Source organism: Hemitrygon akajei, chromosome 4 (genome assembly GCF_048418815.1).
Source record: "Hemitrygon akajei chromosome 4, sHemAka1.3, whole genome shotgun sequence".
Taxonomy (NCBI): domain Eukaryota; kingdom Metazoa; phylum Chordata; class Chondrichthyes; order Myliobatiformes; family Dasyatidae; genus Hemitrygon; species Hemitrygon akajei.
In genome coordinates, this window is record NC_133127.1 from 154893125 (window position 1) to 154908746 (window position 15622).

The 15622-nt window shown below is 39.2% G+C and overlaps 1 protein-coding gene across 1 annotated transcript in view; it reads left to right on the top strand.

Annotated features, from left to right (window-relative positions):
- The first annotated feature begins 1623 nt into the window (after positions 1 to 1623).
- Positions 1624 to 15622, top strand: part of rnf17 (ring finger protein 17) — a 93447-nt gene continuing 79448 nt past the window's right edge. Inside the window, exons 1-4 of the mRNA XM_073041929.1 lie at positions 1624 to 1748; positions 6198 to 6345; positions 9752 to 9902; positions 12545 to 12660. Of these exons, the coding sequence (XP_072898030.1) occupies positions 1624 to 1748; positions 6198 to 6345; positions 9752 to 9902; positions 12545 to 12660 (540 nt within the window). The remainder of the gene's footprint in view (positions 1749 to 6197; positions 6346 to 9751; positions 9903 to 12544; positions 12661 to 15622) is intronic.

Sequence of the window (15622 nt, forward strand, 5' to 3'; positions counted from 1 at the left end):
AGATGATTTTGAGGATATTAACTTAGCATTCCCATATACAGCTTTTCAGAAAATATGGGTGGGAGTAGCAGAATAACTTGGAAAGTTGGTTTATGAGTCGGAACTCATTTCGGATAGTTTACAGTAGACCTTAAATAGAAAATTAAAAAGTAAGACCTTGAAAATGATACTTACTGAGCTATTAACCAATGTTATATGCAACTACAGAAAAAGAGCAATGTGTGGCTGGAGAGAGAGAGAGCAGGAGTGAAATGATTTTTGAGGCAGTAAGCCCAATTTTGGAGAGGTAAGATCTGTGCAACTTAGCAAAATCAAATATTGTTGTTATGAGATTTGCCAGTGCTCTGGATAATCAAGTTAATGGGAACATAAGCATGGTGTCAGAAAGGAGATTGGCTGGTTGACAATGTAAGTGAATTTGGGAGACAATGAAGTCTGGAAAAACAGAAACAGCACTAAAGTAGAAAGTATTTCAATGTAATGAATATAGGCTGAGACAGATGAACTTGATGGCAAAGTTGTATATGTCAGCTTTTCCTGAAAATCAAATTACTTTTCACTGTAAGTACACCAGGTCAGCTTTCCCCTTTATTGATTTTCAGGCAATAGTGAGCCTCAATACAATTTAGAAAATGTTTTAATTGGAATGTGAACAGCAAAGTTCATACCTAAAAATTCAGTAAAAAGGCAACATTTTTAGATATTTAACATTTAAAACAGAACAGAAACTGCTGGAGATATTCAGCAGGTCAAGCAGAGCCTGTTGAGGGAAGCAGTTAATAGTTTGGATCAAAAACCCTTTAGACCTTGAAAAACAGAAAACTGATGTTGAGAACAAAGTGGCTAAATGGGGGAAGATGGTTCCTATAGATGTAGGAAGAGGTAGGGAAATTGTGTTAGTGTTGGAATTTCATTAAATATGTGAAAATTATAAATGATGTTCTGTTGAATATGGAGCTGTTGGGATGGAACATGAGGATCAGGAGAAACACCTATCCTTGTTCTCTGGGAGGAGAGCAGTAATGATCACAAGTTCAGCATGTAGCTCTGACATAGTTGAATTCCTTGCCAGCTCTGGTAAAGGAAAAGCCATACCTTTGGTGACGCCCAGTGTTAGCTTGAGGAACCACACTTTATCTTCTGTTTAGGAATGTTTGAGATAACCAGCCTTTCCTTTGTGTCAGAACTTGACAAATCTGATACATGATCCTCCACTTTTAACAACACCTCAATATTTTTTCTTTCTATAGAAGCTTCCTGATTTGGGAATTTCCAGCATTTTCTTTTATTTCACGCCTTTATGACTTGTAATGTTCTGCATCTCATAGTTTTAGTATGATGTTTTCTTGCTTTCTTCAACTTCACTCATTCATCTATTAATTAGCATCAAAAACAATGTCACCCAGACAGCTCCTCTTCATCCTATCACAGATTCGCCCTTTGTTCACTCTGCAGCTTAATGTCTAGCATTTTTTTCAATTTCCAGCATTTACGATTTTTTGCATCAAAAGTTTATGATAACCTAAATTAATCAGTTTTTGTTAATCACTTTGATAGAGTAACATTTGGAACGTGGAAGTTAAGAATCAGTTTATTCGAATTGTGTATAATAAGACTGTACAGATGATTGTTTTGGGAGAGGATGGAGACAGACTACTCGTGGATTTGAAAAAGCCTCCACTGGATAATATGGAGAATGATTTTCCTGTATCGTTGAGGGATGCTCTCGTATTCTTAAAACTGGCCTGGTATGCCTTTGAGAATATATATCTAAATGCCTTTGATTTTTTAAAAAATTGGTTATTAAAGCCTATTTGCTATTTTGCAAGAATGTTAAGCAGATTTACTACAATGTTACCATTATCTTCCTGATGCAGTACTGTATTATAAACTAATGTAATTAATAGCAAAATAAGTAGATATAAACATTCTATTTTCTGTGTTGAAGACAGTATGAACCTCCTGTAACTAAACTTACAAACAGCAGTCAATACCTAAACAAGTGCTTTGTATTCTTCTGATCATTGCAAAATTGTAGTAATTCCCTTAATTGCAGATTGATTGATGAATCATTTTTGTGTCTAGTCTTGGCATAATGTTGGCAAAGGGCAGTGGAATGAGATCTCATTTAAACATAAATCTACTAGCAAGATCAGTGCAAGGATCAATGGTTTGTCACTCTTGGTGCATAGTAGTCCTTAGCATAATAATTTACCTGCATTTGAGATGAAGAAAACAAGGGCATAGTTTTAATGGCATTACTCTGACCTGGTCATGCCACCAGGACTAAATACCACTTTAATCGTGTAGTCTCAGACCCATTCATAAAACTGTGGTTATTCTGGCCACAAGGTGCAGCTCTGTGTTTTTAAAAAGAAAAAAGAAAAATTGTAGATACAAAGTAGAACTTGGAATGCCACACATAAGCCCATACTCCATCTCCCTTGATCCGAATATTCACAATCCCCCCCCCATATTATTTAACATTAATCGGAAGAACACAGGTATCGACTGCTGAATGTAAGTTTAATTTCCAAAAGGTCCGTACTGTCTTCAACATGGGAAGTAGAATATTTATATTTCATTGCTAATTGCCCTCAGGAAAGTGGAGTTGGCCACTAGCTTGACTGCACTCTGGCGTATTTCCTTTGTTGGATAGAAGGTTGTAGGATTTTGACCAAGCATAATGGAATTAATGATATATTTCAAAGTTTGGATTATGTGCAGAGCTTGGCGGATCTTGGAATTTGCAAGAATGTCAAGCTGAGCAAGTGCTGTTCTTGTCCTGGGTAGTAGAGTTTCTGTGTTTGCAAGAACAGAAGTATTGTCAAATATCTTTAAGGGATTCTTTCATCACAGCCAGTTTTTGCCTAAAGTGATTTAGTATGTGACCCCCTAAATTGTTGAACTCAGAGTCTTGGCCAATACAGTTTTGTTGAATGTTGAACAGGTGGGAGATCATTGTTGCCCTTTGTTTGTATGATGGCAGCCCAACTCTGGTCAAGCTACATTTTCTGAAAGGTTGTGATTGAAATTATGCAGTCAGTAGTGAAAATACCTGCTTCCATTAGAGGGGAGGTAATTTAAGCAATTGAAATTAGTTGGGTCTAGGACACTCCTTCAGGGATATCCTTTGGCATTTGACCACAGAATGTAATGAGAAACTGAGATTCACTAAATATACAAAAGCAAAATAGTTTGAAAGCTGAAACAAAAATAATGGAAATAGAAGAGAGAAATAGTTAATGTTTCAGATTAATGACCTTTCATCAAAACTGATGAAACATTAGATATGGCCCTTGTGGCTAAAGGGATCGGGGGTATGGAGAGAAAGCAGGTACAGGGTTCTGAGTTGGATGATAAGCTATGATCATACTGAATGGCGGTGCAGGCTCGAAGGGCCGAAGGGCCTACTCCTGCACCTATTTTCTATGTTTCTATTCATTGTGAAATATTATCAAATTCTAATAATATTATTGATGTTATTAGAGACTTTTATTGGTGAGTTTCACTTGATGGTCCTGTCATTGATACTTCCAGTTATTGATGATGGTTAGAGTAAATTTGTCCTGCTTGTAGGCAATTTTCCAATTGATTAGTAAGTGCTTTAACTAGTCCAAATGCTTGATTAAATTGTGCTTGTTATGGAGTGCTGATCTTCAGCTCTACAACATTTTTGGTACATACTGCCCTTTATTTTGTGATTACGACGTGGAGGGGTTTGACTTGGTTGGAAACTGGCTTCTAAGATATTGAGGCTGCAGTGGATGGTTAAAATTCCTTTAGCTCTGTTGTCTTACTGCCATTGTTATGGATGGAAACATTCTTTATATTGCCACAAAATGCAGCCTCAATAAAGTTTTTTGCTCCTGTGCTTGTGAGATCACTTGGTCTGTCTTTATGTTATTACATGCTGCTTACCTGCCATGAAGTCCTAGATTATTGTTTCACTAGATGGGTACCTCTTTAGCTGTTTCTAGATGCTGTTATTGGTATGTTGTCCACAGTCATTTATACAGTCTGAGCCTCTTGCTTGATGGTATAGATAGCGGGAGTGACATGTTGGACTATGAGGTTGGAAATTGTGTTGGACAGTTTCCATTTTGTATATCCTGTCCTTTGGACCCATACTGTTAGTCTCAGTGTTTCATTTTATGTAAAACCCTTGCAATCAACAGATTATTAACGTCCCAACTAAACTATCTTAAAATTCAGTCAGACCGGTTTGTTAACTGATTGCATTGCTAAATTGGCACCACTTAGGTGTTGTTAAAGTAGCTGTAACCATGCTGATAATGTCATAGCTGCAAAAACTGTCTAGTTTCAAGCATTGGCATTGCTGTCTATTGTGTAATTACAGAGGCATGCATAAGTTTTGGCACCCCTAGTCAAAAATTCTGTTACTGTGAATAGTTAAGTGAGTAGAAGTTGAACTGATCTCCAAAAGTCATAAAGTTAAAGATGAAACATACTTTTCAACATTTTAAGCAAGATTAATGTATTATTTTTGTTTTGTACAATTTTAGAGTGGGAGATAAAAGGAAAGGAGCATCATGCAAAAGTTTGGGCATCCCAAGAAATTTGAGCTCTCAGATAACTTTTACCGAGGTCTCAGACCTTAATTAGCTTGTAGGGCTATGGCTTGTTCACAGTCATCATTAGGAAAGGCCAGGTAATGCAAATTTCAAAGCTTTATAAATACCTTGTCCCAACAATCAGCAGCCATGGGCTCCTCTAAGCAGCTGCCTAGCACTCTGAGAATTAAAATAAATGATGCCCACAAAGCAGGAGAAGGCTATAAGAAGATAGCAAAGTGTTTTCAGGTAGCCATTTCCTCTGTTCATAATGTAATTAAGAAATGGCAGTTAACAGGAACGGCGGAGGTCAAGTTGAGGTCTGGAAGACCAAGAAAACTTTCCAAGAGAACTGCTCGTAGGATTGCTAGAAAGGCAAATCAAAACCCCTAATTGACTGCAAAAGACCTTCAGGAAGATTTAGCAGACTCTGGAGTGGTGGTGCACTGTTCTACTGTGCAGCGACACCTGCACAAATATGACCTTCATAAAAAAGTCATCAGAATAAAACCTTACCCGCATCCACACCACAAAATTCAGCGTCAGAAGTTTGCAAAGGAACATCTAAACAAGCCTGATGTATTTTGGAAACAAGTCCTGTGGACTGATGAAGTTAAAATAGAAATTTTTGGCCACAATGAGCAAAGAAATGTTTGGAGAAAAAAGGGTGCAGAATTTCATGAAAAGAACACCTCTCCAACTGTTAAGAATGGGGGTGGATCGATCATGCTTCGGGCTTGTGTTGCAGCCAGTGGCACAAGGAACATTTCACTGGTAGAAGGAAGAATGAATTCAATTAAATACCAGCAAATTCTGGAAGCAAATGTCACACTTTTTTTAAAAATGCTGAAGATGAAAAGAGGATGGCTTCTACAACAGGATAATGATCCTAAACATACCTCAAAATCTACAATGGACTACCTCAAGAGGCACAAGCTGAAGGTTTTGCCATGGCCTTCACAGTCCCCGGACCTAAACATCATCGAAAATCTGTGGATAGACCTCAAAGGAGCAGTGCATGCAAAACGGCCCAAGAATCTCACAGAACTAGAAGCCTTTTGCAAGGAAGAATGGGCGAAAATCCCCCAAACAAGAATTGAAAGATTCTTAGCTGGCTACAGAAGGCATTTACAAGCTGCGATACTTGCCAATGATGGTGTTACTAAGTACTAAGGGTACACAAACTTTTGCTTCGGGTCCTTTTCCTTATTTGTTATTTTGAAACTGTAAAAGATAGAAATAAAAAAGTAATCTTGCTTAAAATATTAAAGAAATGTGTCATCTTTAACTTTATGCCTTTTGGAAATCAGGTAATCTTTTACTCACTTAGCTATTCGCAGTAACAGAAATTTTGACCAAAGGTGCCCAAACTTTTGCATGCCACTGTATATGTATATTGCATAGGATTCTAAGCATATATGCCAGCATTCTCCACAGTGAGAAAATTGTATCAAAAATGTGTCAGATAAATCTGAGTTGTTAATATGCAATAGATTATTCCCAAATTTGAGTAGTTAACACGTCAAATGCCTGAATTTGCTGAAATATCTTAAAACAAAATCAATTACCTGCCTTGGATGAGATGGTGAATATTTTAAGATAAGTAGCATTCTTTCTTCCTAGGTTTGTTGGTGAATGTTCTGTTACATCAACATTGGAAACCAACCCATTATCAATGCAGTATTATCCACCGGTTATACCACCCTTCTTAAAAGAGATTCCGATAGTGGTAACTCATATCAATAGTCCACTGGATTTCTACATTCAGTTGGTAAATATAAAATGTTTTGTATATTTCTCAACTCTGTGCAGTTTCTTGTGGTCATGGGCAGAGCTTTTTACATACCAACTATGATCCAGCTGAATAAGATGCTTCTGGGGAGCATTGATGAAAATTGGTGAGGATCCAATAATCATGGCAAATTTCTGCAGCTTCCTAAGCAGATTTCTTGGTGAGCTTTCTTGGCCAAGGTATCAATGTGTTTGGACTAGGACAGGCTATTGGTAATGTCAACTCCTTGGAACTTGAAATTTTCAACCCTTTAGACCTTAGCATTGTTCATGTCAGATTCAGATTAAGATTCAGTTTATTTGTCATTTAGAAACCACAAATGCAATGCAGTTTAAAAAATGAGACAACGTTCCTCCAGAATGATATCACAAAAGCATATGACAAAACAGACTACACCAGAAAATCCACATAACGTTTGGCAATCCCCAATCCAGAGTATATGGGAGTAAGTGCAACACCTCCTTTCCTGAAGTCAATGACCAGCTCTTGTTTTGCTGACATTGAAAGAAAGATTGTTGTTTTGACACCATGTCGCAAGGCTCGCTATCCACTGGGCAGAATCTGTCATGCAGTTGTGAGTAAGGGGCTCAGGACACAGCCTTGGTATACCAGCATTGAGGATATTTATAGAAACAGAAAACTTACAAAGGAATACAGGCCCTTTGGCCCACCAAGCCAAACATGTCCCTACGTTAGAAATTACTAGGCTTACCTATAGCCCTTTATTAAGCTCCATGTACCTGTCTAAAAGTCTCTTAAAAGACCCTGTCGTATCCACCTCCACCACAGTTGCCGGCAGCCTATTCCACGCATTCACCATTCTCTGAGTAAAAAACTTACACCTGACATCTTCTCTGTACCTACTCCCCAGCACCTTAAACCTGTGTCCTCTTGTGGCAACCATTTCAGCCCTGGGGAAAAGCCTCTGACTATCCACACGATCAGTGCCTCTCATCATTTTATACACCTCTATCAGGTCACCTCTCATCCTCCGTCGCTCCAAAGTGAAAAGGCCGAGTTCACTCAACCTGTTCTCATAAGGCATGCTCCCCAATCCAGGCAACGTCCTTATAAATCTCGCCTGCACCTTTTCTATAGCTTCCACATCCTTCCTGTAGTGAGGTGACCAGAACTAAGCACAATACTCCAAGTGGAGTCTGACCTGGGTCCTATATAGCTGCAACATTACCTCTCAGCTTGTAAATTCAGTTCCACAATTGATGAAGGACAATACTCCGTACGCCTTCTTAACCACAGAGTCAACCTGCATGGCTGCTTTGAGCATCCTATGGACTGGGAACCCAAGATCCCTCTGATCTTCCACACTGCCAAGAGTCTTACCATTAATATTATATTCTACCATCATATTTGGCCTACCAAAATGAATCACTTCACACTTATCTGGGTTGAATTCCATCTGCCACTTCTCAGCCCAGTTTTGCATCCTATCAATGTCCCGCTGTAACCTCTGACAGCCCTCCACACTTTCCACAACACCTCCAACCTTTGTGTCATCAGCAAACTTACTAACCCATCCCTCCACTTCCTCATCCAGGTCATTTATAAAAATCACAAAGAGTAAGGGTCCCAGAACAGATCCTTGAGGCACCCCACTGGTGACTGACCTCCATGCAGAATATGACCCGTCTACAACCACACTTTGCCTTCTGTGGGCATGCCGGTTCTGGATCCACAAAGCAATGTCCCTTTGGATCCCATGCCTCCTTACTTTCTCAATAAGCCTGGCATGGGGTACCTTGTCAAATGCCTTGCTGAAATCCATATACACTACATCTACTGCTCTTCCTTCATCTATATGTTTAGTCACATCCTCAAAAATTTCAATCAGGCTGGTAAGACATGACCTGCCCTTGACAAACATGCTGACTACTCCTAATCATATTATACCTCTCCAAATGCTCATAAATCCTGCCTCTCAGGATCTTCTCCATCAACTTACCAACTACTGAAGTAAGACTCACTGGTCTATAATTTCCTGGTCTATCTCTACTCCCTTTTTTGAATAAAGGAACAACATTTGCAACCCTCCAATCCTCCAGAACCTCTCCCGTCCCCATTGATGCAAAGATCATCGCCAGAGGCTCAGCAGTCTCCTCCCTCGCCTCCCACAGTACCCTGGGATACATCTCATCCGGTCCTGGCGACTTATCCAAATTGATGCTTTACAAAAGCTCCAGCACATCCTCTTTCTTAATATCTACATGTTCGAGCTTTTCAGTCTGCTGAAAGTCATCACTACAATCACCAGGATCCTTTTCCATAGTGAATACTGAATTAAAGTATTCATTAAGTACCTCTGCTATTTCCTTTGGTTCCATACACACTTTCTCACTGTCACACTTGATAAGTCCTATTCTTTCACATCTTATCCTCTTGCTCTTCACATATTTGTAGAATGCCTTGGTGTTTTCCTTAAATCTGCCCACCAAGGCCTTCTCGTGGCCCCTTCTGGCTCTCCTTCTTAAGCTCCTTTCAATTAGCCTTATAATCTTCTAGATCTCTAACATTACCTAGCTCGCTAAACCTTTTGTAAGCTTTTCTTCTTGACTAGATTTATTACAGCCTTTGTACACCACAGTTCCTGTACCCTACCATAACTTCCCTGTCTCATTGGAACGTACCTATGGAGCACACCACACAAATCTCCCCTGAATATTTGCCACATTTCTTCTGTACTTTTCCCTGAGAACATTTGTTTCCAATTTAAGCCTCCAATTTCCTTCCTGGTAGCCTGATAATTCCCTAAGAGATCTGACACCTGACCAGGTTCATATTTGTGGTGGAAGTGTTGCTGTCTATCCTTGATTGCCATCTGTTGGTCAGGAAGTCGAGGATTTAGTTGCAAAGGGAGATGTTGAGTCCCAGGTGAAGAAGTTTGTAGATGAGTTTACTTGGAGTTGTACTGTCCAGGTGTTCCAGTGATGGATGTCCAGGGAAATGCCATTTGCAGCAAGCCTGATTTGGTGGAAGGCAAATTGCAGTGTGTTAAGGTTATCTGGGAGGCTGAAGTGAATCCGTGCCATGACCAGGCTCTCAAAGCACTTCATTTTGGTAGATGTCAGAACCACTAGGGGGTAGTCATTAAGGCTTGTTACCTTGATTTTCTTAGGTTCTGGGCTGATAGTAGTCTTCTTAAAGAAGGTGGGGACCTCATCTTGAAGCAGGAGACCATTAAAAATGACAGCCTGTTTTTCTTATTGACATCTGTGTGACCAGGATAAATTTGTTACCACCAATGCTGTATGGACTGTTTACTATTTTGAATGCCAGTGTGTGAACTTGTTCATTAAAGATCATATCTGAATGGTCAATGTATCTTCATGAGGGTATTTTTGTAGTTGATATTTTCTGTTCTCATTTCCAGGTGGATAATGAGGATCTTCTCACTCTTACAAAAAACATGGTTGAATTGTACGAAAGAAATGATGTTAATTTGGAGATATTGTGCCCAGTAGTAGGACAAGCATGTGCAGCTCTATTTGATGATGGAGGCTGGTACAGATGTCAGATTAATGGTCGGTATAATCTGAAGTAACTATTTAAGGAATTGTTCATTACCGTATGTTTTTTCCTGCTACATCAAACAAGAAACATTTTTCTTTAAATTGAATGTTTATTAGGCATGCAATATAAGTCAAAGAGTAACATAAAATATTGTGCTTATTGTCTCTGGGTGTTGTGCAGATAATAACAGTTAACTCAGTAACATCCATAATTGGGAATCTTCCATGTGCCCAGAATTTCCATTACTGTTTTTTAAGAAACTGATTAATTTCTCATGATATTGTCACTGCTACTTAAATATGCACTCAGGACCAGAATCAAGAATATAGCTAGATTATGTTTCAACCGAGTTTAGGAAGCTCAAAAACAGTATTTTCTTTACTTCTGAAGCCAGAATTTCTAATTTTGGAAGAGAATGTGTACCTGAGAGTGTCGGTTCTTTATGTTTTAGGTTATTAGTAGTTATATGACCGAATGAAAAGATCCAATGGCCACTCCAGGCAATCTTTTCAATGTATATATGACACTCCACTTGAAAGTTGTGAAATATCTTGAGAAAGGCAGGAATAAGCTAGGCCAAATGGAAAATCTATTTGCACACTGATACCTGTGGTGGATGCAGGTTTGATTGCAGCATTTAAGAGAAGTTTGGATAAGTACATGGATTGAGGGGTATGGAGGTGCTAGTCGATGTGATGGGACCTCCTTTCATTCTCCTATGTTTCAGGGAATGAAGATCTAATCTTGGGTCTCGTGACTTATGCAAAACTGTACTCAGAACATTCCTTACTCCTGGTAGAATCAGTTTTTCTCCAGTTATATGGGGCTTTCGAGATTTAGCAGAGAGCAAAGAAATGTTGTATGAAGCATGCAGACCATCACTATTTCATTGTGAAGTGCTGGCAAATGTTTTGCAGTGTTTTTAGTTTCTGAAAGCTTTCGTGAAGTGATTGGAAAATAAGCTATGTTCTTGTTTGCTTTATCAGAGTGTATTCTTTTCAAATGTTCAAGAGTCTGGATGGTTTCATTGCTTCATTTGAAAAAGCCTTCTCACCCAACAGACACATTGGTTGCTTGGTGCTGGTATAAACCCATATTTCAGAAGCTCCACACTATACTGTCTAGTTTTTCATTTGGTCTGCTTCTTCCATTTTCCTCGTGGATTAATGACCACGATCAATCAATCACCTGTTGTTTAAGTCCATCCTCAAGCACTGTGATCAATAAAGGGGAAAGTTATGATGTCATCGTAGCTCAGACAAAACCTGACTCTCTGCATTTAAATATATAAAGTAGGGCAGTGATATCTTGGTTAGGTCATGAGCTAGAGAAATGTGGTCAAGACCATTCAAAAGGGCAGATTCTGAACTTTACCCCATTGAACGCTGTGCCCTAATTCACGGGAATTTCATCACTGTATGGATTAGAGTATGAGAATCATACTAGCTAACATTGTACTACAGGAGTGAACAGCATTAATGCATGGGCCAGGCCCAGAAATAACACTATTTATTTAGTCCATGTTTCTCATGACATGCCAAATACAGAAGTGTCACTTTGCTTTTCATCAACTATAATGTCAAACAGAATATTTAGTTAGCAAGAGATTAATCATTGTGAGGCACGTAGGATAAATGCTTGTTTTAAGTAATTAATTTCTTAAATTAAGCCTGTACTCTCTCAGCTGCCCTCCTTGCTACTGAGCACCCTTCCACTGCCCCCTTTATCTTTATTGCCACCTTAGAAACTCCCACTGCCCTCTGGGGGTAGGGGAGTAATTTTGCTCACCTTGGGAACCATTGATCTTAATCATAGATGATAAACAAAATGGAGTCCATAGGCACACTACTAGTCACTTGAAGCCAAATATCCTCAGCTGAAAAATTTCTTTAACTCTTAAACCTACGATGGTGGAAATCTCCCTCAAGCTAAGTCAAATATCATCTGTCAACCTTTCTAGATGTCATTTCTAAGTTAGGTGCCACCATCGCGCTCCTTGCCTGTCTCGACTGAAATTTGGTATCAAAATTCTTTCTCACAACTCATTTTTATCTTCCATATTCAATTTTTACCATATTAAGACTCATCTGTTTGCCAGCTATCCACATTTCATATACACTTAGAATGTTACAATTTTTGCCCTTGCTCACACTTTTCCACATTACTGAGCTCTGCTATTACTCCCCCATCTGTTGAGAATTGATTTGGGGTCCCTTTTGTTTTCATGTCTACTTGGTACTCTTCTCCATTTACACAACTGAAAATTTGGTGTACTGTACTTCTGCAGATTAATCTAATTCGTTTTTACCCTTGCTAAAGAATGAGCTCTCCCAGCTATTTCATTCTATTTTCTCCAGTTCCTTCTCATAAATAGCCACCTTGCTTCTTAATTTTTCTTTTGGTTTCTCTGACCTCAGGTTTTTTTAAATTTTAAAACAAACATGCTAACTTTATACCGCATTTTTCTTATGTAAAGTACTGAATTGATGGTATGTAATTGAATGCTAATTTTTATTTTTTTAAAAAGTCCAAAAATTTGCTTTTGAAATGTTTTGGTATTTTAGCTACACTTTAATTTGTTACTCTAGTAACAACTTTTGTCTTGTTTTTTGAAGGCATCTCAAAATTTAGAAGACTTAGTTTATTTTTTCAGGATTGCCTGGACCTAGAGAAGTTGATGTCATATATGTAGATTATGGAAACACTGAGAGAATACCAGTGACAAAAATACGAAAATTAAAACAGAACTTCCTGACTTTACCGATACAGGTATGTGCTGCCTTTAATGTACTAATTTTTAAGGTAGGTTGTTTAGCAAAGCATCCCAAAAAGTTTCAGACTCTAGGTTGCAATTTCTTTTAGTCTTTACTCAACAATTATAAATAGCATTTTGAAAAGCAAGGAGCCAAAAATTAGAGACAAACTCACAGAAATTAATCTTTCAGTGTCGTTGGATGATGAGATTTAATGACTTAGATATGGATGGAAAACTCTGGATTAATGAAGTACCTGATATAAAATGATTGGCTGGCAAAAACGTGGTAATTAAGGCTGATCCTTTCCCTCTGTTTGGATGTGAAAAGCTTAATAAAAAGTTAGGCTTAAGCAGAATGGCCATTGTGAGAATAGCTATAGTGTGAATGGTCAAGAGTTAGAGTGGGGAACTGAAGCTTTGGCTAAATAGCCTAATGCAAGAAGGCTGACGCTAGGTGAGGTTTCTGTTTCTTTTACAGTGCCCAAATAATGCCACGAGAATGGACCCCTAGGCAGTGGTGTGCCCCTCTTGCAAGATGTGAGAGATGCTGGAGACCTCCAGTCTCCCTGATTGCTACATTTGGGTGCAGTTCCTTTCTGAGCATGTTAGGGAACTGGAGCTACTCAGTCATTCTGGAGAATTGAGAAGCAATAGATTGGAACTACAAGGAGGCAGTCATACCTAATTTGTAGGAGGCAATAGCTGATTGTCAGAGAGGGAAAGGAAACAGGCAGATAGTGCAGAGTATACCTGTGGCTGTTCCACTCAGCCATTTTACAGCTTTGGATACTGTTGTGAGGGGGGAGGTATTGCAATCTACTAGGGGAAAGCTGCAGTGACTCAGAAGGGGAAGGGAGGAGAAGAGGAGAGTGGGGGTGATAGGGTATTCAGTAGACTGAGATTAGACAGAAGGTTATTGAGACATGAAAGAGACTCTCAGTATGTTGACTCCCAGGTGTCTGGGTCAGGAACATGTTCTGTCAGGTCCACAGCATTCTTAAAGGGAGGGTGAGCATCCAGAAGTGGTGGTACATATTGGTAGCTATAGCTCTTGCATTACAACGGCAGTGTGCTGGGACACAACTGCCTCTCTGGGTCCAGCTAATGGTGTGATTGTTTGCCCTTTACATTTCCACAATTCCAAGACTGCTGGTTATCGAGGACATCAAGTACTGCAGGTCTACCCACTAGTGAGTTGCTGATACTGATGGAGCTGGACTTGTCAGTAGGGTATTCCGAGTATCTTGGAGAACTTGCCGCAGTTCTTCTAAAGATTTTGGGTGTCTCATTTGCTTCTGTCTGTCCAGGTTATCCTAGACAACGTCAGTGATGTTGATATGTCGAGGCCATGCTGTCTGTTGCAGAACTCTTTGTTCTTTTCACTGAAAATAGTTCTTTATGGCCCTGGTCATGGGTTTGGGGTCATTATCCTGAGGCAGAATGAAGTTGGGACTGATCAGATGCCTCCCTGATGGTATTGCGTGATGGATGAGAATCTCAGCATTGAGGATTCCATTAATTCTGACCAGGTCACCAACTCCATTTGTAAAAATGCAGTCCCAAACCTGTAGGGAATTTCTGCTGTACTTCACTGTTAGCTGCAGACACTCACCCATGTAGTGCTGTACAGCTCTTCTATGCCTCCTCCTTGAGCTAAAAATGTCAAATCTTGACTCATCAGTCCAGAACACTTGCTGCAATTCTTCAGCACCCCAGTCCTTATGTTTTTGTGTGTAGGTGAGTCTCATGGCTCTGTTTCCACATCAAAGGAATGGTTTTTAGGCAACTGCTTTTCCATGAAGACCACCTCTGACATGACTTCACCAGACTGTAGAGGTGCTGAACGACTTCCAGTTTAGAAGGGACGTCAGTTTGATATATCTCATCTGCTGCATTCAGTTTTCGTGGCTGACTGCTGCATTTTTGGTCCTCAGTCTTGCCTGTTTCATTGTGCTTCTTCAGAAGAGCTTGAACAGCACATTTAGAAACTTCTGTTCACAGTGAAATTTCAGCTTGGGAGAGATCTTACTGATGCAGGGTGACCAGCTTGTACCTTGTTGGTGTAAGAATTAATGATTTGAAGTTTAAACTATCACATCTGCCACCCTCTCACCTTTAGTTTGGTTGTCCTGTTTCTGTTTCAGTTAATTAGTTAGTTCATTCATTCAACTCATTGTGTCATTGATCATTAGCACCTGTTTGTTATCTTTGTTTAATCATGCACTGGGCTGTATACCTACAAAGTAATCAAGTTTTTATTTGAAAGCTGGTCCATTACTAATGTTACTTACTTTAACAAAATATTAAAAATTCTTATAACATTTAATTTTTTAGAAAATGACTGTTTAGAAATCTACAATTTGCTCATTTCTACTGACACACCAATGCAGAAGACAAAAATAAACATCTGAAACAAAATTTATATTAAAGAATCTACAGTGCCTAAGACTTTTACACAATGCTGTGGGTAGGGAAAGGGATGAGATCCTGAAGAGAAAATACAGGGAACAAGCTTAGGAAGCTGAAAAGTAGAAACTCAAAGGTAGTAATCTCTGGTGCCAGTGAGGGTAAGTTTACTACCTTAATTCATGGCTGAAGAGTTGGTGCAGGAGGCAGTATTTCACATTTGTGGATTATTGGGATGTCTTCTAAGGAAGGTATGACCTGTACAAAAGGGGTGGGTTACATTTGAACTTGGGGGACCAATACCTTCATGGGCAGGTTTACTAGAGTTATTGTGGAGGGTTTAAACTGTGTTGGCAGGTGGATGGGAACCAGAGTGATAGGTCAGAGGTTGGTGTAAAGGTAGATGCAACATTTAGAGAAACTGTAAGGAAAAATAGAGAATGGATAAGGTATAATAGCAATCAGTTGGATGGGTTGAAGTGTGTTTGTTTTAAACAAGAAGTGTCAGAAACAAGGGTGATGAACTTGGAGCATGTGTCCAGTACATGGGACTTGGACATTATGCCCATT